The sequence below is a fragment of the Anabrus simplex genome, chromosome 4 (assembly GCF_040414725.1).
Source record: "Anabrus simplex isolate iqAnaSimp1 chromosome 4, ASM4041472v1, whole genome shotgun sequence".
In the NCBI taxonomy this organism is placed as follows: domain Eukaryota; kingdom Metazoa; phylum Arthropoda; class Insecta; order Orthoptera; family Tettigoniidae; genus Anabrus; species Anabrus simplex.
Window position 1 is genome coordinate 202,094,423 of NC_090268.1, and position 24,985 is coordinate 202,119,407.

A 24,985-nucleotide genomic window follows, 5' to 3' on the forward strand; every position below is an offset into this window, starting at 1 on the left:
AGGCAATAGCCAACAATTTGGTGCACTGAGAGATAAACTCGGGTTCAGGTTTAAGCGACAACAAATCATGGATCCTTCCCAAGTAGTGATATACTCTGGCCTTTAAACGGTCAAATTGTGCTTTAGTAGGAGACAATTCCAAGAACTCTTCCCTTATTACTTCTATCTCTGTCAAGGCCTCAGTGATAAAATGAAGTGACTCACCAACATTGCTGGGGCGAACACGGGATGGATGAATGGGCACCTGAATAAGCTCGGAAAGAAGATTAGCACAATCAGCAACAGAACCCGCAGGACTAGCTCCACGTATCGCTAGTTCATAGATTAACTCTGCCTTACGGAGTTTGTGGGGAAACAGGACCGCTCGAGACATCGTGGAGGTACATGAAACAAAATTCCAACAAATTAATCAAGATAAATGCGCTTCTTTTCACAAAAGTAAGTAACCTTTAAGACCACTTGCCTTTTTTCCACCATTCAACTATTTGACACACTGTACAGTTTTCAAGAAAGGGGGATACGACCGACCTACAGGCAATTAACACTAGCACGAGCGTAGTCAACTTAGGAACCACGCTCTGAAGCTACCACTTACTGCCCCACCAGTTAGGTTACCCGGTGCCAACTAAACTGATTGGCAGTAAAAACAAAACACAGAACAAAGATCTAGTTGAAAGGAACGAAACGGAAGCGTGATAAACACTACACACCCAGAAAACACCAAAAGGAACATAGAAAAAAAAACCAACTTACCTCCAGGTGGTAGAAAAAACAGGTGGATCAAGCTACCAACCGACAGTGTATCAAATAAATGTTGCGTGGAAATAAAGACAAAAGTTCCTTTTTTTTTAAGAAGATATATAATTCATCAAACTCAGGTTAATAAATTTAAAAAAATGACAACCTCGTAGTTAGTAGTATTTAAAAAAAAAACTAGGTACCAGAAACTAAATAAAATTAGATGACATAGGTTTAAAATAAGGAGGCCTTTAAAATTCAACAAGATTAATTTAAATTAGGTAAAATAAGGAAAGCAGACCTCACTTAAAACCACAGGAAATACACAATTAAACTCAAGAAACACCAAAAGATAAATTAAAGAAAAATCATTTAAAAACTGCCGGACGGTAAGAAAGTAATGAAAGTAAATTAAATGGTACCTTGAGTTAGAAAAAGACCAAAATTAAGGAATTAAAACACAAAACGCCAGTCGGCAAGAAAGATATAGGCTGCAGAAAGTATTACAATCACCTCAACCAGTTTACTTAGTAACAACCACCAAAATCATTTATCAGTGGATTCCATTCGGAAAGGATACCTTGTTAAAAATTAGAAAATACAACCTTCTTGGTTCACCGTTATTCCTTGAGAGGTTCCTACTCTCTATCCGTTTCACATCAACAAACGGGTACCATTAATACGGTGGGAGTTCCAGTCATGGGATGCTAAGTGCTTTCCATAATAATTTACCAAGGGAAAGAAAGCCACCACAACAAACATAGAAGGAAAAGGGAAAGAGAGCAACTGGGGTGCCCAAGAAACAGTAAATGCGCAACGGGATGTCAAAAATACAGAAACAACATCAGACAGGGTAGTCTCCCAACATAAAAATCATCACCAACAACATTCCACTTCAAAAATCAACATCCATTACCCCGGCAACAAAGGCAATTGTTAAACCATGGGAGAACCAATCCTGATGGAAGAACCAACAATGGCACCAAAACAATGGAGGCCAGAAGGGCACAGATCATACGCAAAACACGTATAAAGCCCCCCCCCCCAAAAAGGTAAATTAAATTAAAATAAACCAGCATAGCACAAGTAATCCCTACTGGATCTCCCACGTATTACCCTACATTTAAAAACCAAAATAAATTTCAGAGCAGCAGTAACATCATAACGGTGTGATGATAATAATAATAATAATAATAAAAATTTTACACCACTGCTTTTCTTTGAAAATTACCCCAAGTAACACTTAAATTCCATTACGAGAAATGTTATACACTAGGTAATCTGAATTAACAAGGTCTTTTCAACCCGATACTTTGTTTTGGAAGAGCACCATAATTTTACCCAACAATGAAAAGGTCCACATCATTATAATCGAAACGCACTACTTTGATAATAAGTTTCCACCGAAGAAATCACACGAACAGTTCACCGCTGATGAAAATACCAAAATAACAAAGGTTGACTTACAGGATGGTTGCTTGCTCAATCAGTAGTATGTTTTATACATGCCTCAGCCATGTGTACTTTACCAGTTGGAGATATTCCTTTGCAGCATATTAGAAACAATCACTCACTACGAGGTTACAAATTGAGAAAAAAGGAAATATTATGAGGGTGTGGAGCACATCCCCACATCCTTACGATTTACTATCCACCGTCCATGATGCTATCCCAAAGCATCACTTTGAGTACAGAACGCCAACGACTATTTGCCATGATCGCCAAGCAGCAACTGCCTGCTCGCTTCGCTTCCCTCTCTCCCGCGCCAGAGAGAGTGTCTACATCAAGATGGCTGACACCAAGCGCTGATTGGCCGGAGCAGCTTCAAGGAGAAAGGGGATAAGTAGTTCTCAACATAGCCGTAGATGGCGGTAACAATCAGAGCTCACATGCGCTCGCAGAGATAAACATGAAATACTGTGAGAACACCGTTTGAAAGCAGAAGAAAATTACAACACAGTTTTCTACACCGTAATAGGCAAACTCAAAATGTTGGTGGAAAGGAGACAAACGAAACCTCGGTTTCAGTAGTGTCCTCTAGGAGAGAAAGTTTACACTTCTTACTTCAGGCGAAACAAAAACACATCAAAAATGACACAGTTCAAAAACTCAAAATTTTCCACGTGGTGACATCTTCTGAGAAGGTAAAGAATTAACAGCGTAGATAAAGTTCAGCCCTCCTCCAGCAGAGGAGTTTCAACAGGCGCACATTTTAAATTAGCGGCGTGGAGGTGTACCGCCCGGTACAGTGATTAGTAGCAGAATAGAGCCTGGCCTGGGGGTTTTCCAGTACCCGTGCGTCTTACCCATGTGAGCAACACCGCGGGTCTGGACGTTGCCTGTGAGTTGTACCACTATATGAGCGACACCGTAGGTCTGCGTTGCCTGTGATTAGTACCCATTATGTGAGGAACACCACGGGAATGCCCGCCCCCGTGATTAGTACGCCTAGGTGAGGAACCCCATTGGTTTGCGTTGGCTATGAGTGGCGTCATTTAGTGAGAAACACCATAGGTCTGCGTTACCTGTACGAGGTACAATACTTGTGAGTAGTACCGTAATATTTTGAACACCGTGAGTTTACGCTACCTTTGATTAGTACCGCAACTTGAGAAATACCATGGTTCTCCCTTACTAGCGGTAAGTGCCATTATGCGGGATCATTGACATAGATATTGCCTATTTAGACAATCTTCATCGATTCCGGATTGGGCTGTGGAAGCAGTCCCTTGGTCAGTAATGTTGTTTATGGAAATGTGAAGCATTGCGCCTCTTATCCACTGATTGTCATGTTCATGAATTCATTCCTCATCATCACGTTTTGAATTCTGGTCAGTGGATGAATTTTGTTCTTTCAAATTTTCATCGCATTTCGTCTCATTTCGTACCATAGGGGCCGAAGACCTAGATGTTAGGCCCCTCTAAACAATGAGCATAGTCATCATCGTACCATCGCGTGGAACACCATTGGTTGCCTGTACTTGCGAGTAGTACATATATATTACACCCTTCCTGGCCTCGAATGGATGACCCACGCATAAGAATGCATGCACGTAACGGGGTAAACATCTACGGATGAGATTGGATTGAAGAGCGGGTCGAATTGCTTAACGAGCTTCGAACTGCTCCCCTTCCTACTTTCTGTGCTGGCCCGGCAGCCTGTGCACTTGGGGAATGGTACGTTCGAAAGAGAGAAAAAAAAAAAAAAATACTTAAGATGGAGCCTTATGTCTGTAATATGAAAGTAGGATCTCTGGGTTCAAATGCCTACTGGATACTGCTTAGCCCTGCTACAAATGACAAGAATCATAAAATAGGGGTAACGAATACTAATTTATTCAACTATGACATATTAAAGAAATTGATACAGCTCTATACAATGAACTCTCCGCATATGGGAGGAAAAGAAAATAATGATCACTTTAAAATATGAATCGCCCATGGGCGTCGTCTGCATAACGGTGTAATTGAGGTTTTGCGATTTCTATCGTTCATCTTTCCTCATTAGTTCATACCGTTCATGACATTTTTATATTATTCTGTCGATCTCACCGTGAGATGATCTGATGCCCCTACTCACACATTACTTCCCGTTCTTAGCACGAAAACCGGGGCCTACGCTACATAATTACCATATTAAAAGAAACATTTGCATGATACACAAACACACATACCATTTAGCTAAACCCCGGACTCCCTCATCTGTCACAAAGACCAGTCAACGCTGAACAAAGGTTCTGTTTGAACTCAAAAAAATATATGTATATGCACATTAATTCTACACATACACAGATATATACACTTCATGCATACAGGAGAGCCATTCCTAGAAAGAAACAGCATGGTTATCACTGTCTCCGGCCCTAGGCGTAAGCTTGGGGCAGCTCGCTCAAGGGCGCCATCAAAATCCAGGGTCGAACTGGCCGACTCCCGACCGAGAGGTACTGTGGATTTCTGAAAATGCCTAGACTAGTTACAGTCTCATATCACCGGATATCTGGGGGAGATCCCTACTCATTTATTAAATACCTTCTCAATCAGCGTGATAATATCATTATATAAGTATTCTTCGCTAAGCCATTTAAACCAAACAGAAGAGCACGGTGAAGACCCAGAGCCCCAAGTCTTAATACAATAGTACAGCGGGATCCCTCTGTCAGGAGGGCGAGAGCCAAACACTCACACACACACACACAAAAAAGGAAGGGCGGCCATTCGCTTCGCACGACCATTTCTCATTCATTGGCCACGCCAGATTCTTCTCTCCCTCACACGTCCACCCTTCTTATCTCGGGGACATATACCCATGGCCCACTTCATTTGTTTATTCATATTATCGTAGAATTCCCATGAAATACTCTTTCATTCTCTCCCTTCTCATTATTACCGCTGACGCCGACTGTGGGCACGATCACTTCTAACTCATCTCATCGTAAATTCCTCGGGCATTCGGCCCTCTCATTACGTCTCATATCGCGTATCTTCTTCCCTTGGGCATAGGGCTCTCACGACTCCTCAGTCCACTTTTTCCATACTCCTCGTTCCTCGCACAGGAAATATACATATGTTTAAATCTTTTGACCAAAGATTAGAGACTCCTGCCTCTGTGTCTCACCCCGGCTATAGATTAAAAAAAAACCACTCCAAACCATTCTGGCCAATTAATCAAAAAAATCACAGGAGACTTACACATGGTCCCTCACAACTACCTAATAACACAGCATATACCTCTCCCGGTCGGGATTTCTTCTCTCTTGCTGTACATGCACTGATTATATGTGTAAGCTAGGCATGCATTGTCTGACTGACCCATGAGTTTCCCCGGCATATACGACAGCCACGTGGGACAGTAACTAACAACATTTTGACATGGTTTTCCCTGCTCGCCAGCATTATTGTTCCAGCCACCCCTAAGGGGAACTCAAATATTCTCCTAACCTTGTTCCCTTATTTGCTAGGACATTCTACATATTACTAAAAATATAACCCTCACGATAAGCTAATCATTAAGAAAAAAATGAGTCGTCCGGGAATTCAGCTCCCTTGAATCTACTTCAACATTATAAAGATCAATAAAATTTCCATATTAGGACATGCATTATCTTACAACATTTTGATATTTACAGAAGAAAGCTAATCCTATCCACGGTTACATTATCATGCTTAAGAAATTAGATTTGGATATCACTCATCTGTTTGGTGGCCGTTGTTTTTCCTTCCACGGGAGACCCATGGTGGAGTTTAGTGCTGCATGACCCCGGGACTGGTGGCGGGCGTGCAGTCCTTCATCCATGGTCCATACAAGTCCGACATCCTGGGGAACTCGTTCACAGCTGAAATCTTACAGTAATCGAAAATGGGTAACACTTCACCACTCGTCACACTGCCTCTATTTCCAGAGTTTACACCACGAATAAGCCGGTCTTCAAATCACGGCGGGCGCGTTCACAGCAGGGATCGGGTGGCTCACGAGACTCGAGCACCCTGATTCAGAGTAACACTTCGGGTGATACCAATTTATGAATATAACTCGCTCCTTTAAGCCGGCACTGTCCCAGCCGTCTTCCGCTACTCGTTTGTAAATTCCACAAACCTACTACGATGGCGTAGCAGGGGGAGAGGTGATACTCCCACGTGGCGCGTCCCAGGTGGCGGATAGGGGGGTCCTAACCGGCTTGCCGGCGGACTTGAGGGAAATAAAATACCTCTCGCGGACCAAACACACTACCCCCTGCGGGTGGGGGACACACATGCAGAATACACCCGCGGTATCCCCTGCCTGTCGTAAGAGGCGACAAAAAGGGGCGACCTTGGCGCGGACATGGATTGCGGTTGGTATAACGTGATGGACCTCCTGTGGATGGGAGAGGCTGAATACATCCATAGGTAATCCCTGCCTGTCGTAGAAGGCGACTTAAAGGGTCATGTGGCCATGGTCCCCTCTTTATTTTTTATTATTTTTCTGAGGGTCAGATGTAGACCATTCAAAATTTGATGTGCGTGCTGCCCGGCGATGGAGCTCCTATGTGTGCGACTACGCTCGAACGCCCGTGCCAGCAACCACCCAGGACGCGGCGGGTGGGAGTGTCATGTACCCGGGCAGTGGTATCCGCCCGACAACGCAGGTCCCCGCACAGCCGAATGCCAGAAGGACATATTATTGTTAATTATTTTTATTTATTTTTTCTATTGTTAGTGCTCTGTACACGCTATGGGGTACATGCTATTGCGGGTGACCGGAGGAAGGGAGTCCTAGTGCTCATTGCCTCAGTCATCCCGTATTAGGCATCGTTCAACATCGGACCCCGGGCAATACCTGCTATGACCAGGTGGGTATTGCCTTGGCTGCTTGGTTCGGCTACAGAGACCCCTGATCGGAGTGGGTGGCATTCGGGGAGGATGCTATCGGGCATGGCTTCCAAACGAAGTCGGCTCTCACAAGGTGGTCGCCCACCTAAGTCTTTAACTTTTGCTTCCCTGAGAGGTTCAACTCCCTGGGAACATGCGCAGCGTGAAGGAATGGGATCCAGCTTCCCTAGGTTTCTGGTCGCTACCAGAACCGATGGGCAGGATTTTAAGCTGGTGAAGTCGATCCTGTTTAGTAGACACATCGAAGGCGTCTATGGCGAACTGGAGGAACTTAAGAAAATGCGCAACGGTAGTTTGCTTCTAAAGACTCGTACAGCACTGCAAGCTGATCAGTTGCTTAAGTGCGAGCACTTTGGCGAAATCCCCGTCAAAGTGGAGGAGCATAAGTCCTTGAACCTGGTTCGCGGAGTCATCTTTCACCGCGACCTTATTTTGAACACTGACGACGAGTTGATGGAAGACATGAAGAACCGTGGCGTGACACACGTCCGGCGCATTACGCGCAAGGTCAACGGTGAAGACGTTGCCACTGGTGCCTTCATTGTCTCTTTCAAGTTGTCAGTGTTACCAGAGAAAGTCAAGGTAACCACTTATCGTTGCGATGTGAGGCCGTACATCCCGCCTCCTATGCGATGCTATCAATGCCAGCGATTCGGACATATGGTATCTCGCTGTTCGTATCAGGCTGTATGTGGTACATGTGGACGAGTAGCTCACGGCGCGGAGGAGTGCACAACTCCATACAAGTGCACTAACTGCTCCGGTTTTCATTCTCCTCGGGATCGGAATTGTCCGACATACCTGAGTGAGAAGAAGATCCAGGAGATCAAGACCCTGGATGGTCTTTCCTACCAGGAAGCGCGCCGTAAGTTTCATTCTATCAATACACCTGCCCGTACACTCGACTATAGCTTGATAGCTCAGAGTCTTCCAGGTTCGTCATTTACGACCAAGACACCTGTCCAGACTACTGCGCCCAAGGCGACTGTTGCTGCTCCCAGCAACGTCGCAAATAGTCAAAGCTCGAAGGGGGGGACCACCCCACCTTCGACCAACCAGAAGTCTGTGCCCGCACAGCAAGGGGGGAAGACTAAGTCTCCCCCCCCTAGGAGGTCGACGAAAGTCGTGCCCCAGCCGGCGGAGGCGGCTTCGTTGACCAGGGCTGGGAAACCATCTCCCAGCCCGTCTAAACCTGAAAAAAAGAAGGGGAAGAAGAGCGCCCGTTCTGAGCGCTCTCGGCCTTCCCCTGCGAAGGAGAAGTCATGCCCCCCATCTGGAGGGTATGAGTCTGCGCCAGGAGGCACTCCTGCTCCCAAACCTGCGCGCTCTCCTCGTAGGGGACCCCCTCGCGCCCGAAATTTGTCGAAGTTCTGGGCGGCACCCCTGCCATCTTTTGATGACGGGATGGATGTCGCGCTGTCCTCTACATCTACGTATGTAGAATTAGATAGTGTTTAGGCTAACGAGCACTTTTCGCTCATAACCTAACACTCCTTTTACAGTCCACACTATGACACTGTTACAGTGGAATTGTAATGGTTATGACAGGCATCTTGCTGAGTTACGTCAGCTTATTAGTGAGTACGCAGCGAGTATAGTCTGTATTCAGGAGACCAATTTCAGACCTGGTCATCATACGGTCTTGAGGAATTTCAAACTATACTCGACAGAACGATACTATGCTCACCGGGCTTCCGGAGGCGTTGGCATTTTTGTACGTTCTGATAGCTACAGCGAAGAGGTTCCATTACGAACCCCTCTAGAGGCTGTAGCTGTTCGCGTCTCGCTGCCTGTCATAGCAACAGTGTGTAATGTTTATCTTCCACCCGGCCAGCATCTGAACATCAATGATGTCGCTGATCTTATAGATCAGCTTCCACCACCCTTCCTCTTATTGGGCGATTTTAACGCCCATCACCCCATATGGGGCTCTGAGACGCCTTGTCCCCGAGGAAGAGAGTTGGAAACACTTATAACAGATCTGGATTTATGTATTTTGAACACAGGGGAACCAACTCACTTTAGTGTACGTTACGGCACATACTCTCGCATAGACGTAAGTCTATGCAGCCGAACGTTGGTTCCACTGTTTCGGTGAAATGCACACGATGATCTCTGTGACAGTGACCATTTTCCCATTATTCTTACTTTGTTGAAACATAAACCCGTCGAGGCTCCCCCTCGATGGATTCTTAAGCATGCTGATTGGCCAAAGTACACATCACTAGCTGTCTTTCACGATGATGTCAGGCGGACCGTCGGCGAGGAAATAACTTACGTCACCCAAGTTATTCTTGCTGCTGCTGAGGAGTCCATTCCGTTTTTCTCGGGGGCTCCTCGCCGAAAACTCGTTCCTTGGTGGAACGATGAAATAGCAGCAGCCATCAAAGAACGCCGTCGCGCTCATAAACGTTACCGTCGACAGCCTACTGTGGCCAACTTGGTAACATTTAAGAAACTCCGCGCTAAGGCGCGAGTTCTTATTCGACAAAGTAAGAAGGCTTCATGTGAGAGATATGTGTCGTCCATGACGTCGCATACTCCATCATCTCAAGTGTGGACGAAACTTCGACGACTTTCGGGTATTCAAGGATCATCGGCTGTACCGGGAATTTCCATTGCAGGCAGTGTCGCCACTGATCCCCTTGCGATTGCTAATCATCTCGCTAGTCATTTCGCGGATGTCTCTGGCTCCGGGAATTACAATCCTGATTTCCTCCCTCTGAAGCGGGAGGCTGAACGTCATCACCTTAGTTTTGCCACCCAAGCTTCAAAGGACTACAACGTGCCTTTTACGGAGTGGGAACTCCGCAGCGCATTAGCGCTTTGCAAGGACACGTCTCCTGGACCGGACAACATCCATAACCAGATGTTGAAACACCTTAGTGATGATAGTTTACTATATCTCCTTCGTGTGTTCAACCGAATCTGGACAGAGGGTGATTTTCCGTCTCAGTGGCGAGAGGGCATAGTCATCCCTGTCCTCAAGCCTGACAAAGATCCTAAGTATGCAGGAAGTTACAGACCGATTTGTCTTACAAATTGCCTGTGATACTCCCACGTGGCGCGTCCCAGGTGGCGGATAGGGGGGTCCTAACCGGCTTGCCGGCGGACTTGAGGGAAATAAAATACCTCTCGCGGACCAAACACACACCCCCTGTGGGTGGGGGAGGCTGACGAATAATACACCCACGGTATCCCCTGCCTGTCGTGCGAGGCGACTAAAAGGGGCGACCAAGGGATGAATGAATTAGAACCATGAAACGACTCTTGATTCGTACCATCATGCGGGGAACACCATGGGTTGCATGTACTTGCGAGTTGTATCACCAACATGGTACGAAGTATGTTTGTGATTCGTTGCAGTAAAAAGCCCGGCCGGGTGGATTCCAGTACCCGTGCGTTGTACCCATGTGGGCAACACCGCGGGTCTGGGCGTAGCCTGTGAGTTGTACCACTCTATGAGCGACATCGTGGGTCTGCGTTGCCTGTGATTAGTACTCACTATGTGCGGAACACCACGGGGCCCTTGGGACCGGCACCCGTGACTAGTACCCTAGGTGAGGAAACTCATCGGTTTGCGTTGGCTGTGGGTGGCGCCATTGTGTGCGAAACACCATAGGTCTGCGTTACCTGTACGAAGTACAATACTTGTGAGTAGTACCATATTTTGTGGAACACCGTGAGTCCTCGCTACTTCTGATTAATACCCCAACGTGACACATACCATGGTTCTATTTTACTCGCGACATGTACCATTCTGTGGGGCTTAGACGTGGATTTTGCACCCCCTTTAGTCACCAAGCATCATTGTGCTTTATGAGTGGTTCTTTGGTCGGTAATAATGTTATTTTCGTTCTCTGTTGAATCCGATCCACTGGTTTTTGTTTTTGTTTGTTTGTTTTGTGTTTTGTTGGGTTCCTGTCAATCCATTCATTCTTCATGACATTTTTTATTTTTATTTTTATCAGTGGATGCCTTTGTACTTTTTGTTCTTTCATTTCGTACCATTAGGGGCCGATGACCTTCGATGTTAGGCCCCTTAAAACAACAAGCATCATCATCATCATCACAAATTGCCTGTGTAAGCTCTTTGAGAGGATGGTAAATCGCAGACTCGTGTGGTGTCTGGAGAAACAAGGACTCTTGTCCGAGTACCAATGTGGATTTCGAGCCGCTCGATCCACCACAGACCACTTGGTACGCCTGGAGAGCTCTATCCAGGATGCGTTTCTCCGCAAACAGCATTTGGTAGCTGTCTTCTTTGACTTGGAGAAGGCCTACGACACCACCTGGCGATATGGCATCCTTTCAGTCCTGCATCAATGGAGATTCCGAGGTAACTTGCCGGTATTTATTGCGAATTTTTTGTCCCTCCGTCTATTCCGTGTCCGAGTAGGTAGGACATATTCGCAATACCACGTTCAAGAAAATGGAGTCCCACAGGGATCGGTTCTTAGTGTCACTCTGTTCGCGATTGCCATAAACGGTATTGTCGCTGCTGCTGGTCCAGCCGTAATACCGTCCCTATATGTGGATGATTTTGCTCTGCACTATAGCTTGTGCAGTATGGCAGTCGCAGAGCGACAGTTACAGCAAGCTATTAGGAGGGTGGAGAAGTGGACCTTAGAACATGGCTTTCGGTTTTCTGCCGCAAAGACCTCCGTTGTCCACTTTTGTCGTCAACGTACACTTCACCCTCATCCTGAGCTTTATCTAGGTAATGTCGTTCTTCCAGTTGTTGACACCTACCGATTTCTTGGGCTCCTTTTTGACAGTAAATTATCGTGGGAGCCACACGTGCGGCCAGTTAAAAGTGCAATGCACTAGGAGGCTTAATATCCTTAAGTTTCTTAGCAGCACTTCTTGGGGGGCTGACCGCGCGGTGCTCCTGCGATTCTATCGGGCACACATTTTATCCCGGTTAGACTATGGCAGTGCAGCATATGGCTCCGCAAGACCAAGCGTTCTTGCGAAGCTGAACAGTATCCACCACAGCGGGGTTAGGTTGGCGACGGGAGCTTTTCGTACAAGCCCCATCGCTAGCCTGCTCGCTGAGTCTGGTGTGCCGCCTTTACACCTGAGGCGCCAGCAACTTCTACTTACATATGCTGCAAATTTGCGACAGATGCCACTTCATCCCAGCTATCCTTGCGTGTTCAACAATGGCAACCGTTTGCTGTACGCTGCTCGTCCTCGAGCGACGCGGCCGGTTGGGATACGCTTGGATAACATTTCCGAATTTTTTGACGTACCTTCGGTTCCTTGCCTTGTCAGACAACCAAGTGGGGTACCTCCGTGGGTCGTACGACGACCTGAAGTAATCCTGGATCTGCACACTGGTCCAAAGGAAAACACGGACCCTTCGATTTATCGGAGGCTCTTCCTGTCCGTTGTTGGCCGCTATCCAGGATCAGTCGTCGTCTACACGGATGGTTCAAGGTCAGATACGAAGGTGGGCTGTGCGTTCGTTGTTAACAATGATAGGTTCCTTTTTGCTCTTCCGGCAACCTGTAGTGTGTACACAGCAGAGCTCTATGCTATCTATGAGGCTCTGCGGTACGCACTGTACAATGAGCGCCAACACTTTCTTCTGTGTACCGACTCCTTGAGTTCGCTCCAGTCTATAGATACCTGTTTCCCTCGGCACCCTCTGGTGCAGCTAATCCAGGACCTGCTGGCCGGGTGTTGGGATGCTGGCACCAGAATCACATTTGTGTGGCTCCCAAGCCACATGGGCATAGAGGGAAACGAGTTAGTAGATCAGGCTGCCAAGGAGGCAGTTACACTGCCCACGTTGCCTTTCCAGGTTCCAGTAAGTGATATTCGCTCCCAGCTGAGACATCTTGTTATGTCCCATTGGGAGATGGAGTGGCAGGCCATTCCACTTCCCAATAAGCTGAGAGCGATAAAAGGAACAACGAAGGTATGGAGGACTTCCCTTCGGGCTTCGCGGAGGGAAGCCGTGGTATTATGTCGTCTTCGGATCGGCCACGGTATCTTGACTCACTCGCATCTTTTGAAAGGAGAACCCCCTCCGGTGTGTACCTGCGGCGACCACCTTACCGTGGTGCACATCCTTACGGAGTGTGTGGACCTGGTCGATCTGCGCCGTAGTCTTAACCTTCAGAGTACTATCTCCCTTATCTTGCGTGATGACGAGCAGTCAGCAGACCTCGTCATCCGCTTTATGAGGGATAGTGGGCTGTTTTCTCGTGTGTAATGCTGTCCTTTGTCCTAGTGTGTTTTGTGTCACTTTCGCTTTTATCCTATTGACTTAATTTTAGTTTGTTTTGCGTATTTTAATGTGTTATTTTAACGTCTCTCGTAAATTATGTACTACCAGGCAATGCCTTATTCTTTTGTTTTCCTGTAATTTCTCTTATTTTTTTAGAAAATAAGGCATTGCGTATTAGATCCACTGATTGTTTTAATCTCACCCTCATTTTTCTCCATCATTTTTTAAACTCTAGTCAGTGGATATGTTTTTAAAATTTTAACATCATCTCTCATGTCGTTTATCACATTCCATTAGGGGCCGATGACCTTCGATGTTAGGCCCCTTTAAACAACAAGCATCATCATCATCATCACTACTACTTACGAATGCTGCAAATTTGCGACAGATGCCACTTCATCCGAGCTATCCCTGCGTATTCAGCAATGGCAACCGTTTGTTGTACGTTGCTCATCCTCGTGCGACGCGGCCGGTTGGGATACGCTTGGATAGCAGTTATGAATTGTTTGACGTACCTTCGATTCCTTGCCTTGTCAGACAACCAAGTGGGGTACCTCCGTGGGTTGTACGACGACCTGAAATCATCCTGGATTTGCACACTTGCCCGAAAGGAGACACGGACCCTTCGATTTATCGGAGGATCTACCTGTCCGTTCTTGGCCGCTATCCAGGTTCGGGCGTCGTTTACACGGATGGTTCAAGGACAGATACGAAGGTGGGCTGTGCGTTCGTTGTCGACAATGATCGGTTTCTTTTTGTTCTCCCGGACACCTGTAGTGTGTACACGGCAGAGCTCTATGCTATCTGTGAGGCTCTGCGGTACGCACTAGACAATGTACGCCGACACTTTCTCGTGTGTACTGACTCCTTGAGTTCGCTTCAGTCTATTGATACCTGTGTCCCTCGGCACCCTCTGGTGCAGCGGATCCAGGACCTGCTGGCCGGGTGTTCGGATGCCGGCACCAGAATTACGTTCGTGTGGCTCCCCAGCCACATGAGCATAGAGGGAAACGAGTTAGTAGATCAGGTTGCCTTTCAAGGTTCCAGCAAGTGATATTCGCTCTCAGCTGAGATATCTGGTTATGTCTCATTGGGAGATGGAGTGGCAAGCCATCCTACTTCCCAATAAGCTGCGAGCGATAAAAGGAACAACGAAGGTATGGAGGACTTCCCTTCGGGCTTCGCGGAGAGAAGCCGTGGTATTATGTCGCCTTCGGATCGGCCACGGTATCTTGACGCACTCCCATCTACTGAAAGGAGAACCCCCTCCGGTGTGTACCTGCGGCGACCATCTTACCGTGGTACACATCCTTACGGAGTGCGTGGACCTGGTCGATCTGCGCCGTAGTATTAACCTTCCGAGTACTATCTCCCTTATCTTGCGCGATGACGAGCAGTCAGCAGACCTCGTCATCCGCTTTATGAGGGATAGCGGTCTGTTTTATCGTGTGTGATGATGTCCTTTGTCCTAGTGTTGTTTATGTCAGTTGCGCTTTTATCTCATTGACTCCATTTTAGTTTGTGTTGCGCATTTTAATGTGTTATTGTAACGTCTAACGTACATTATGTGTTAATATCTGTATTACTGGGCGATGCCTTATTCCTTCGATTTCCTGTACTTTCTCTTATTTTAATAGAACATAAGGCATTGCGTATTAGATCCACTGACTGTTTTATTCTCACCCTCATTTTTCTTCATTACCATTCTTTTTTAACTCTAGTCAGTGGATACTTTTTAAAATTTTAACTTCATATCTCATGTCCTTCATTTCGTTCCATTAGGGGCCGATGACCTTCGATGTTAGGCCGCTTAAAACAACAAGCATCATCATCATCATCGTTTGTAAATTATGCTCGCGGATTAACTAGTTTGACACGCGGCACAGAGACAATTCACCTAGGCTCGTTTGGCCTCCCGTTACACTTCACAAAGGATTTGTACTTCACGACACGACGACACAATAACCCTCTTAGTAATCGGTCAATGGGTTCGGACTGTAAACTGGAGCACCGCGGGACACAGTGTCCCTTCTCAACGACACGCAAAGAACTGTCTTCTGCGATGGCCAGCCCGGCCTATATTACCTTCCCCGCCGGAAGCCTGGGGGCGTAAACGTTCACGGTTCATTAAGAACACGAGCTCCTTGCATACCAAGAATTGAAGACATTTAAATAGTGCATCTTGTGGCCCTCTATCTCCTCTTTCATTTGAGCAAGGCGTGCTGGACCTACGATCGGCAGTTTTTATGCAATTTGCTTCCCGCCTTTGATTAATTCATTAGCGTCCCTTGGGGGTGGAGTCATCTTTGAGCGCGACTCTTAGCTTGGGTGACGCTGTTGTATTCACATGTGTTAGCCATATGTTACATCTGGACAGCTGGTGACCTCATTTCTTCCCCTGAATAAATTATTACATATTTTTAGTCTGGGAAACGCAGAAAATTCAGCTCTATTCAACGGTGTGTCTCACATAATTTTCCTATGTCTGGATCAAAATATCATCCCATTTTTACGCGCCAAAATCCGACGTTGGCACCCGTAACACGTGCATAAAAAACCGGAAGTTCCTTATGTTAGTTTGGAACTCTGGGAAGCTAAGCCACACCTCGGGGCGTATCTGACTACTCCAGCATCGCGTCCTCTTCTAGCTCTCTCTGCAAGTTGAGAGGGTATTTCCGCGGGGGCTTGGCTCTTGCTCTGTCTTCCCTTTGTTTTCCAGGCGCTCTTTCGCGGGTTCCATTCTGGCCAGACGCCGCTCAATCCCCATCGCCCATACTGCTACGAATGACGCGACCTTTAGGAGTGATTTTAATGAAGTAGAAAGGCACCTATAATTCCAATGAGCTGTACAGGACACTGTACAGTTTCAATATTTGGTACGAAACAGGTTTGTGAATAGTAGCAGCAATAGTTGGTTCTCGTGTGGGTTTCTAGTACCCATTAGTCGTACCCATGTGAGCAACACCGCGGGTCTGGGCGTTGCCTGTGAGTTGTACCACTATATGAGCGACACCGTGGGTCTGCATGGCCTGTGATTACTACCCACGATGTGAGGAAACCACGGGAATAACGCCACCCGTGACTAGTACACCTGGGTGAAGAACATAATCGGTTTGCGTGTGCTATGAGTGGCGCCATTGTGTGAGAAACACCAGAGGTCAGCGTTACCTGTACGACGTACAATACTAGTGAGTAATACCGTCATGTGTGGAACACCGTGAGTCTTCGCTACTTGTAATTAGTACCCGAACATGTTAAATACCATGCTTCTACTTTACTAGCGATAATTACCATACTGGGGGGACCTTTGACCTGGATTTTGTACCCCTTTAGACATCAAGCATCCTCGATTCAGGATTGTGCTTTATGAGTGGTCCCTTGGTCAGTAATACTATTATTTATGGTCTTATTGAGTCGGATCCACTGCTTTTTGTTTGTTTTCTGGGGTTCAAGTCCATCCATTCATTCTTTATGACATTTTTTTATTTTGGTCAGTGGATGATTTTGACCTTTTTGTTTGTCATTTCATTCCGTACCAAAACGGGCCCATGACCTCGATGTTAGGCCCCTTTAAACCACAAGCGTCATCATCATCTCTACCGCAAAGACCTCTGTTGTCCACTTCTGTCTTCAACGTACTCTGCACCCACATCCTGAACTTCATCTAGGAAATGTCGCCCTTCCCGTAGTTGACGCCGATTTCTTGGGCTCCTTTTTGATAGTAAACTATCGTGGGAGCCACACGAGCGGGAGCTAAAATGCAGTGCATCAGGAAATTTAATCTCTTGAAGGATCTTAGCAGCACTAAATGGGGAGGTGACCGCGCGGTGCTCCTACGATTCTATAGGGCACACATTTTATCCAGGTTAGACTACGGCAGTGCAGCATATGGCTCAGCAAGACAAATCGTCCTTGCGAAGCTGAAAAGCGTCCACGACGGTGGTGTTAGGTTGGCAACGGGAGCTTTTCATAAACGCCCCGTGGCTAGCTTGCTCGCTGAATCTGGAGTGCCACCTTTACACTTGAGGCGTCAGCAGCTCCGTTTGTCATATGCTGCAAATTTGCGACAGATTGCACTTCACCCAAGTTATCCTTGCGTATTTAGTAATGGACATCGTCTGCTGTACGCTGCTTGTACTCGAGCAACGCGGCCGGTTGGTGTACGCTTGGATAGCAGTTACAGATTGTTTCATGTACCTTCCATTCCTTGCCTTGTCAGACAACCAAGAGGGGTACCTCCGTGGATAGTGCGACGTACTGAAATACTCCTGGATCTGCACACTGGCCTGAAGGAAAACACGGACCCTTCGATTTATCGGAGGCTCTTCCTGTCTGTTGTAGGCCGATATCCTGCTTCAGTCGCCGTCTACAAGGTGGAAACGAAGGTAGGCTGTGCGTTCGTTGTCGACAATGATAGGTTTCTTTTTGGTCTTCCGGAAACCTGTATTGTGTATACAGCAGAGCTCTATGCTACCCGTGAAGCTCTGCGGTACGCACTGTCCAACGAGCGCCGACACTTTCTTCTATGTACCGACTCCTTGAGCTCACTACAGTCTATTGATACTTGTTTTCCTCGGCACCCTCTGGTGGAGCGGATCCAGGACCTGCTGGCTGGTTGTTCGGATGCCGGCACCAGAATTACGTTTGTGTGGCTCCCCAGCCACATGGGCATAGAGGGAAATGAATTAGCAGATAAGGCTGCCAAGGAGGCAGTTACACTGCCCCCGTTGCCTTGCAAGGTTCCAGCAAGTGATATTCGCTCTCAGCTGAGATATCTGGTTATGTCCTATTGGGAGATGGAGTGGCAGGCCATTCCACTTCCCAATAAGCTGAGAGCGATAAAGGAACAACGAAGGTATGGAGGACTTCCCTTCGGGCTTCGCGGAGGGAAGCCGTGGTATTATGTCGCCTTCTGATCCGCCACGGTATCTTGACGCACTCCCATCTTCAGAAAGGAGAACCCCCTCCGTGTGTACCTGCGGCGACTATCTTACCGTGGTACACATCCTTACGGAGTGTGTGGACCTGGTCGATCTTCGCCGTAGTCTTAACCTCCCGAGTATCGTCTCCCTTATCCTGCGTGATGACGAGCAGTCAGCAGACCTCGTCATCGGCTTTATTACGGATAGTGGTCTTTTTATCGTGTGTAATGATGTCCTTTGTCCTAGTGTTTTTGTGTCAATTGCGCTTTTATCCCATTGACTTCGTGTTAGTTTTCTTGCGTATTTTCATGTGTTATTTTAACGAATAACGTAAATTATGGGTATATATCTGTACTACTAGGCAATGCGTTATTCCTTTTTTTCCTGTATTTTCTCTTATTTTATTAGAAAACAAGTCATTGCGAGTTAGATCCACTGATATTTTTTTATCTCATGATTTTTTAACTATCATATATCATGTCGTCCCTCTCGTTGCATTAGGGGCCGATGACCTTCGATGTTAGGCACCTTAAAACAACAAACATCATCATCATCATTATCTAGGGAGTGGATATATTTTGAATTTTTAATGTTTTGTTTTTTCACCTCGTACCATTATGGGCCAATGACCTAGCTGTTAGGCTCCTTCAGACAACAAACGTCATCGGCATCATGATCATCGTTCTAATGCATAGGGAGACATATGACATTTCAACGACATCTGCAACTAGACATTACATTATTTCAGATAACCTCAATTAGAATATTTGTAGAAATAATTCTTTGGGGATATGCACAATATCTCTGTTGCATTGGTAAAACTGTCCATATTCTATCACAATTTGAAAGATATTTAGAGGATACTTGTTTTCAGTGTTTGTATGATTCTTTTTACTATACATGCTTTCTGTTTTTTTCGTAGGGGCTTTGGTGGTACTGGATGTACATGCTAAAGATGTACTGGCTGGAATGGTTGAGATGAAGGTGCTGAAGGAAAATGACTTTCAGTGGCTTTGCCAGCTTCGGTATTACTGGGAGGTAACTTACCAATGGCTTACACGAGTTTGATATTAATTTCGCTTACATGTATTAACAGCTCTCTTTCATCTTTCTTGCCTGACCGCCCTTGCTCATCTTCCCGTAACGGAGGAGAACTGTCATGAATGATGTGGAGATTGTCTTTCTCCTTTTACTTTATCATATTTGTTCCAGTCTGTTCCTTCTGTTCCTTTCAAAATTTTAATTATCACTTCGTTTCGTTCCACCTTTTACCACTGACCACTGGCCACTTGGTACGCCTGGAGAGCTCTATCCAGGATGCGTTTCTCCGCAAACAGCATTTGGTAGCTGTTTTCTTTGACTTACAGAAAGCCTACGACACCACATGGCGATATGGTATCCTCTCAGTCCTGCATCAATGGAGATTCCGAGGTAACTTGCTGGTATTTATTGCGATTTTTTTTTGTCCCTCCGTCTATTCCGTGCCCGAGTAGGGAGGACATATTCGCAATACCACGTTATGAAAATGGAGTCCCACAGGGAACGGTTCTTAGTGTCACTCTGTTCGCGATTGCCATAAACGGTGTTGTCGCTGCTGCTAGTTCAGCAGTAATACCGTCGCTATATGTGGACGATTTTGCTCTGTACTATAGTTCGCGTAATATGCAGTCCTAGAGTGGCAATTACAGCAATCTATTAGGAGAGTGGAGCAGTGGACCTTAGAACATGGCTATCGGTTTTCCACCGCAAAGACCTCTGTTGTCCACTTTTGTCGTCAACGTAGTCTTCACCCTCCTCCTGAACTTTATCTAGGAAATATCGCTCTTCCCGTATTTGACACTTACCGATTTCTTGGGCTCCTTTTTGATAGAAAATTATCGTGCGAACCACACGCGTGGCAGGTAAAAGTGCAATGCACTAAGAAGATAAATATCATGAAGTTTTCTAGCAGCACTAATTGGGGGTGCTGACCGCACGGTGCTCCTACGATTCTATAGGGCTCATATTTTATCCCGGCTAGACTACTGCAGTCCGGCATATGGCTCAGCAAGACCATGCGTCCTCGCGAAACTCAACAGCCTCCACCACAGCGGGGGTAGGTTGGCGACGAGATCTTTTCGTACAAGCGCCGTTGCTAGCCTGCTCGCAGAGTCTGGTGGGCCGCCATTACACCTGAGGCGCCAGCAAATTCTTCTTTCGTATGCTACAAATTTGCGACAAGCTATCCTGGTGTATTCAACAAAGGACACCGTCTACTATACGCTGCTTTACCTCGAGCATCGCGGCCGGTTGGAATACGCTTGGATAGCAGTCACAGATTGTTTCACGTACCTTCGGTTCCTTGCCTTGTCAGACTACCAAGTTTGGTACCTCTGTGTGTAGTACGATGACCTGAAATAATTCTGGATCTGCACACTGGCCCGAAGGAAGACACGGACCCTTCGATTTATCGGAGGCTCTTTCTGTCCGTTGTTGGCCGGTATCCAGGCTCAGTCGTCGCTTTACATGGATGGCTCGAGAACAGGCACTAAAGTGGGCTGTGTGTTCGTTGCCGACACTGATAGGTTTCTTTTTGTTTTCCCGGAAACCTGTAGTGAGTACACAGGAGAGCTCTATGCTGTCTGAAGCTCTGCGGTACGCACTGTCCGATGAGCGCCGACACTCTCTTGTGTGTACTGACTCCTTGAGATCGCTGCAGTCTAATATCTGTTTTCTTGGGCACCCTCTGGTGCAGCGGATCCAGGACCTGCTCTCGATGTGTTCGGATGCCGTCACCAGAATCACGTTTCTGTTGCTACGCTGGCGTAGCAGGGGGAGAGCTGATACTCCCGCGTGGCGCGTCCCAGGTGGAGGATAGGGGGGTCCTAACCGGCTTGCCGGCGGACTTGAGGGAAATAAAATATCTCTCGCGGAACAAACACACAATCCGCTGTGGGTGGGGGACGCCAACGAAGAATACACCCACGGTATCCCCTGCCTGTCGTAAGAGGCGACTAAATGGGGCGACCATGGGATGATTGTCTTGGAATCGTTGTGATTAGTACCACCACGCGGAGAGCATCATGGGTCGCTTTTACTTGCGCGTAGTACCACTATATAAGGTAAAAGATAGGTTTGTGATTAGTAGCATACAGGAGCACCGTGAGGTCGGCTTTTGCGGTACCTGTGATTGGTACCACCATATGAGCAGGACGATGGGATGATGGCTACCATGGTTCTGCTTTGCCTATGATTAGTACACACTATATGAGGAACACCACGTGATAGGCGAAGGTCCCTGTGGTTAGTATTCTTATGTGATGAACACCATAGGCTTGCGTTGCCTGTAAATGGAGCCGCAAAGTGAGAAAAACATATGTCGAATTTCATAACCTCTGAGTAGTACAATAATGTGTGGAATCCCGCAAGTCTCTGCTACTTTTGATTAGTACCGCAACAGGACAAATACCATGGTTCTAATTTCCTAGCGATCAGTATCGTTATGAGGGTCCGATAACTTGGATTTTAGACCCCTTTTAGACTGCAAGCATCTTCGTTTCAGTGTTATGCTATAGCAGTAGTCCCTTGGTCAGTTTATGTGAATGTGAGATACATCGGGTCGCAACCACTGATTGTTTTAAATTCATGTCCATCCATTCATTGTTCGTTCTCACGCTTTGAATTGTGGTCAGTGGAGAATTTTAGACTTTTAACTTATTCTAGTTCGTCTCATTTCGTACCATTAGAGGCCCATGACCTCGATGTTAGGCCCCTTTAAACAACAATCATCATCGGATCGGATCGGCTACGGTATCCTGACTCACTCCCATCTATTAAACGGTGAACCTACTCCGGTGTGTACATTCGGCGATCATCTAACCGTGGTACACAGGCTTACGGAGTGCGTGGACCTGGTCGATCTGCGGCGTACTCTTAATCTCCCTCGTACCGTCTCCCTCATCCTGCTAGATGACGAGCTGTCGGCAGACGTCGTCATCTGCTTTATGGGAGGTAGTGGTCTTTTTTATCGTGTGTAACGATGTCCTTTGTCCTAGTGTATTTGTGTTTATTGCTCTTTTATACCATTGACTTATTTTTAATTTGTGTTACGTATTTTAATGTGTTATTTTAACGTCTAATGTAAATTATGTATATAAATCTTTACTACCAGGCAATGCCTTTTTCCTTTGTTACCTGTGTTTTCTCTTATTTTATTAGAAATAAGGCATAGCGAATTTGATCCACTGATTGTTTTAATGTATCGTGTCGCCCATCTCGTTCCATTAGGGGCCCCACGAACCTGCTACGCAGGCGTAGCAGGGGGAGAGGTGATACTCCCACGTGGCGCGTCCCAGGTGGCGGATAGGGGGTCCTAACTGGCTTGCCGGCGGACTTGAGGGAAATAAAATACCTCTCGCGGACCAAACACACACCCCCTGTGGGTGGGGGAGGCAGACGAATAATACACCCACGGTATCCCCTGCCTGTCGTGCGAGGCGACTAAAAGGGGCGACCAAGGGATGTTTAAATTGGAACCATGAAACTGCTTTTGATTCGTGCCATCACGCGGGGAATACCAAGGGTTGCTTTTATTTGTGCGTAGTACCACTAAATTAGGTACGAAATTGGTTTGTGATTAGTAGCACACAGGAGCACCGCGCGGTCGGCTTTTGCAGTACCTGTGATTAGTACCACCATATGAGCAGGACCATGGGATGATAGCTACCATGGTTCTGCCTTGCCTATGATTAGTACCCACTATGAGGAACACCACGGGATAGTGGAGGTCCCTGTGGTTAGTACTTTTCTGTGAAGAACACCATAGGTTTGCGTTGCCTGTAAATGGCACCGCAAAGTGGGAAAACATAGGTCTGTATTAAATGTCGAATTTCATAAGCTCTGAGTAGTACAATAATGTGTGGAATGCCGCAAGTCCCTGCTACTTTTGATTAGTACCGTAACAGGACAGCTACCATGGTTCTATTTTGATAGCGATCAGTACCGTTATGAGGGGCCGATAACTTCGATTTAGGACCCCCTTTTGACTGCACGCATAATCAATTCAGTGTTATGCTATAGCAGTAGTCCCTTGGTCAGTAATACGATATTGTCACGTCCGTTTATGTGACTGTGCGACATTGCGTGTCGCAACCACTGATTGTTTTAAATTCATGTCCATCCATTCATTCTTCTTTGTCACATTTTTGAATTCTGGTCAGTGGAGAATTTTAGACTTTTAATGTCATTCCATTTCGTCTCATTTCGTACCATTAGGGGCCGATGACCTAGATGTTAAGCTCCTTTAAACAACAATCATCAATCACCATTAGGGGCCCAACGAACCTACTACGATGGCGTAGCAGGGGGAGAGGTGATACTCCCACGTGGCGCGTCCCTGGTGGCGGATAGGGGGGTCCTAACTGGCTTGCTGGCGGACTTGAGCGAAATAAAATACCTCTCGCGGACCAAACACACTACCCCCTGCGGGTGGGGGACGCACATGCAGAATACACCCGCGGTAGCCCCTGCCTGTCGTAAGAGGCGACAAAAAGGGGCGACCGTGGCGCGGACATGGATTGCGGTTTGGTATAATGTGATGGACCTCCTGTGGATGGGAGAGGCTAAATACATCCATAGGTAATCCCTGCCTGTCGTAGAAGACGACTTAAAGGGTCATATGGCCATGGTCCCCTCTTTATTTTTTATTATTTTTCCGAGGGTCAGATGTAGACCATACAAAATTTTGATGTGCGTGCTGCTCGGCGATGGAGCTCCTATGTGTGCGACTACGCTCGAAAGCCCGTGCCAGCAACCACCCAGGACGCGGCGGGTGGGTGTGTCATGTACCCGGGCAGTAGTATCCGTCTGACAACGCAGGTCCGCGCACAGGGATGCCAGAAGGACATATTATTAATTATTTTTATTTACTGTTCTTATTTTTAGTGCTCTGTACACGCTATGGGGTACATGCTATTGCGGGTGACAGGAAGAAGGGAGTCCTAGTGCTCATTGCCTCAGTCATCCCGTATTAGGCATCGTCCAACATCGGACCCCGGGCAGTAACTGCTATGACCAGGTGGGTATTGCCATGGCTGCTTCGTTCGGCTACAGAGACCCCTGATAGGAGTGGGTGGCATTCGGGGAGGAAGCTATCGGGCATGGCTTCCAAACGAAGTCGGCTCTCTCAAGGTGGCCCCCCACCTAAGTCTTTAACTTTTGCTTCCCTGAGAGGTTCAACTCCCTGGGAACATGCGCAGCGTGAAGGAATTTGATCCAGTTTCCCTAGGTTTCTGGTCGCTACCAGAACCGATGGGCACGTTTTTAAGCTGGTGAAGTCGATCCTGTTTAGTAGACACATCGAAGGCGTCTATAACGAACTGGAGGATCGTAAGAAAATGCGCAATGGTAGTTTGCTTCTAAAGACTCGTACAACACTGCAAGCTGATCAGTTGCTTAATTTCGAGCACTTTGGCGAAATCCCCGTCAAAGTGGAGGAGCATAAGTCCTTGAAGCTGGTTCGCGGAGTCATCTTTCACCGCGACCTTATTTTGAACACTGACGACGAGTTGATGGAAGACATGAAGAACCGTGGCGTGACACACGACGGCGCATTACGCGCAAGGTCAACGGCGAAGACGTTGCCACTGGTGCCTTCATTGTCTCTTTCAAGTTGTCAGTGTTACCAGAGAAAGTCAAGGTAACAACTTATCGTTGCGATGTGAGGCTGTACATCCCGTCT

General features: G+C 46.9%; 1 protein-coding gene across 1 annotated transcript in view; it reads left to right on the top strand.

Annotated features, from left to right (window-relative positions):
- Dhc36C (Dynein heavy chain at 36C) overlaps nt 1–24,985 on the top strand; it is a 911,918-nt gene that overhangs the window by 142,900 nt on the left and 744,033 nt on the right. The window contains exon 10 of the mRNA XM_068227203.1: nt 19,190–19,305. Within this exon, the coding sequence (XP_068083304.1) occupies nt 19,190–19,305 (116 nt within the window). The remainder of the gene's footprint in view (nt 1–19,189; nt 19,306–24,985) is intronic.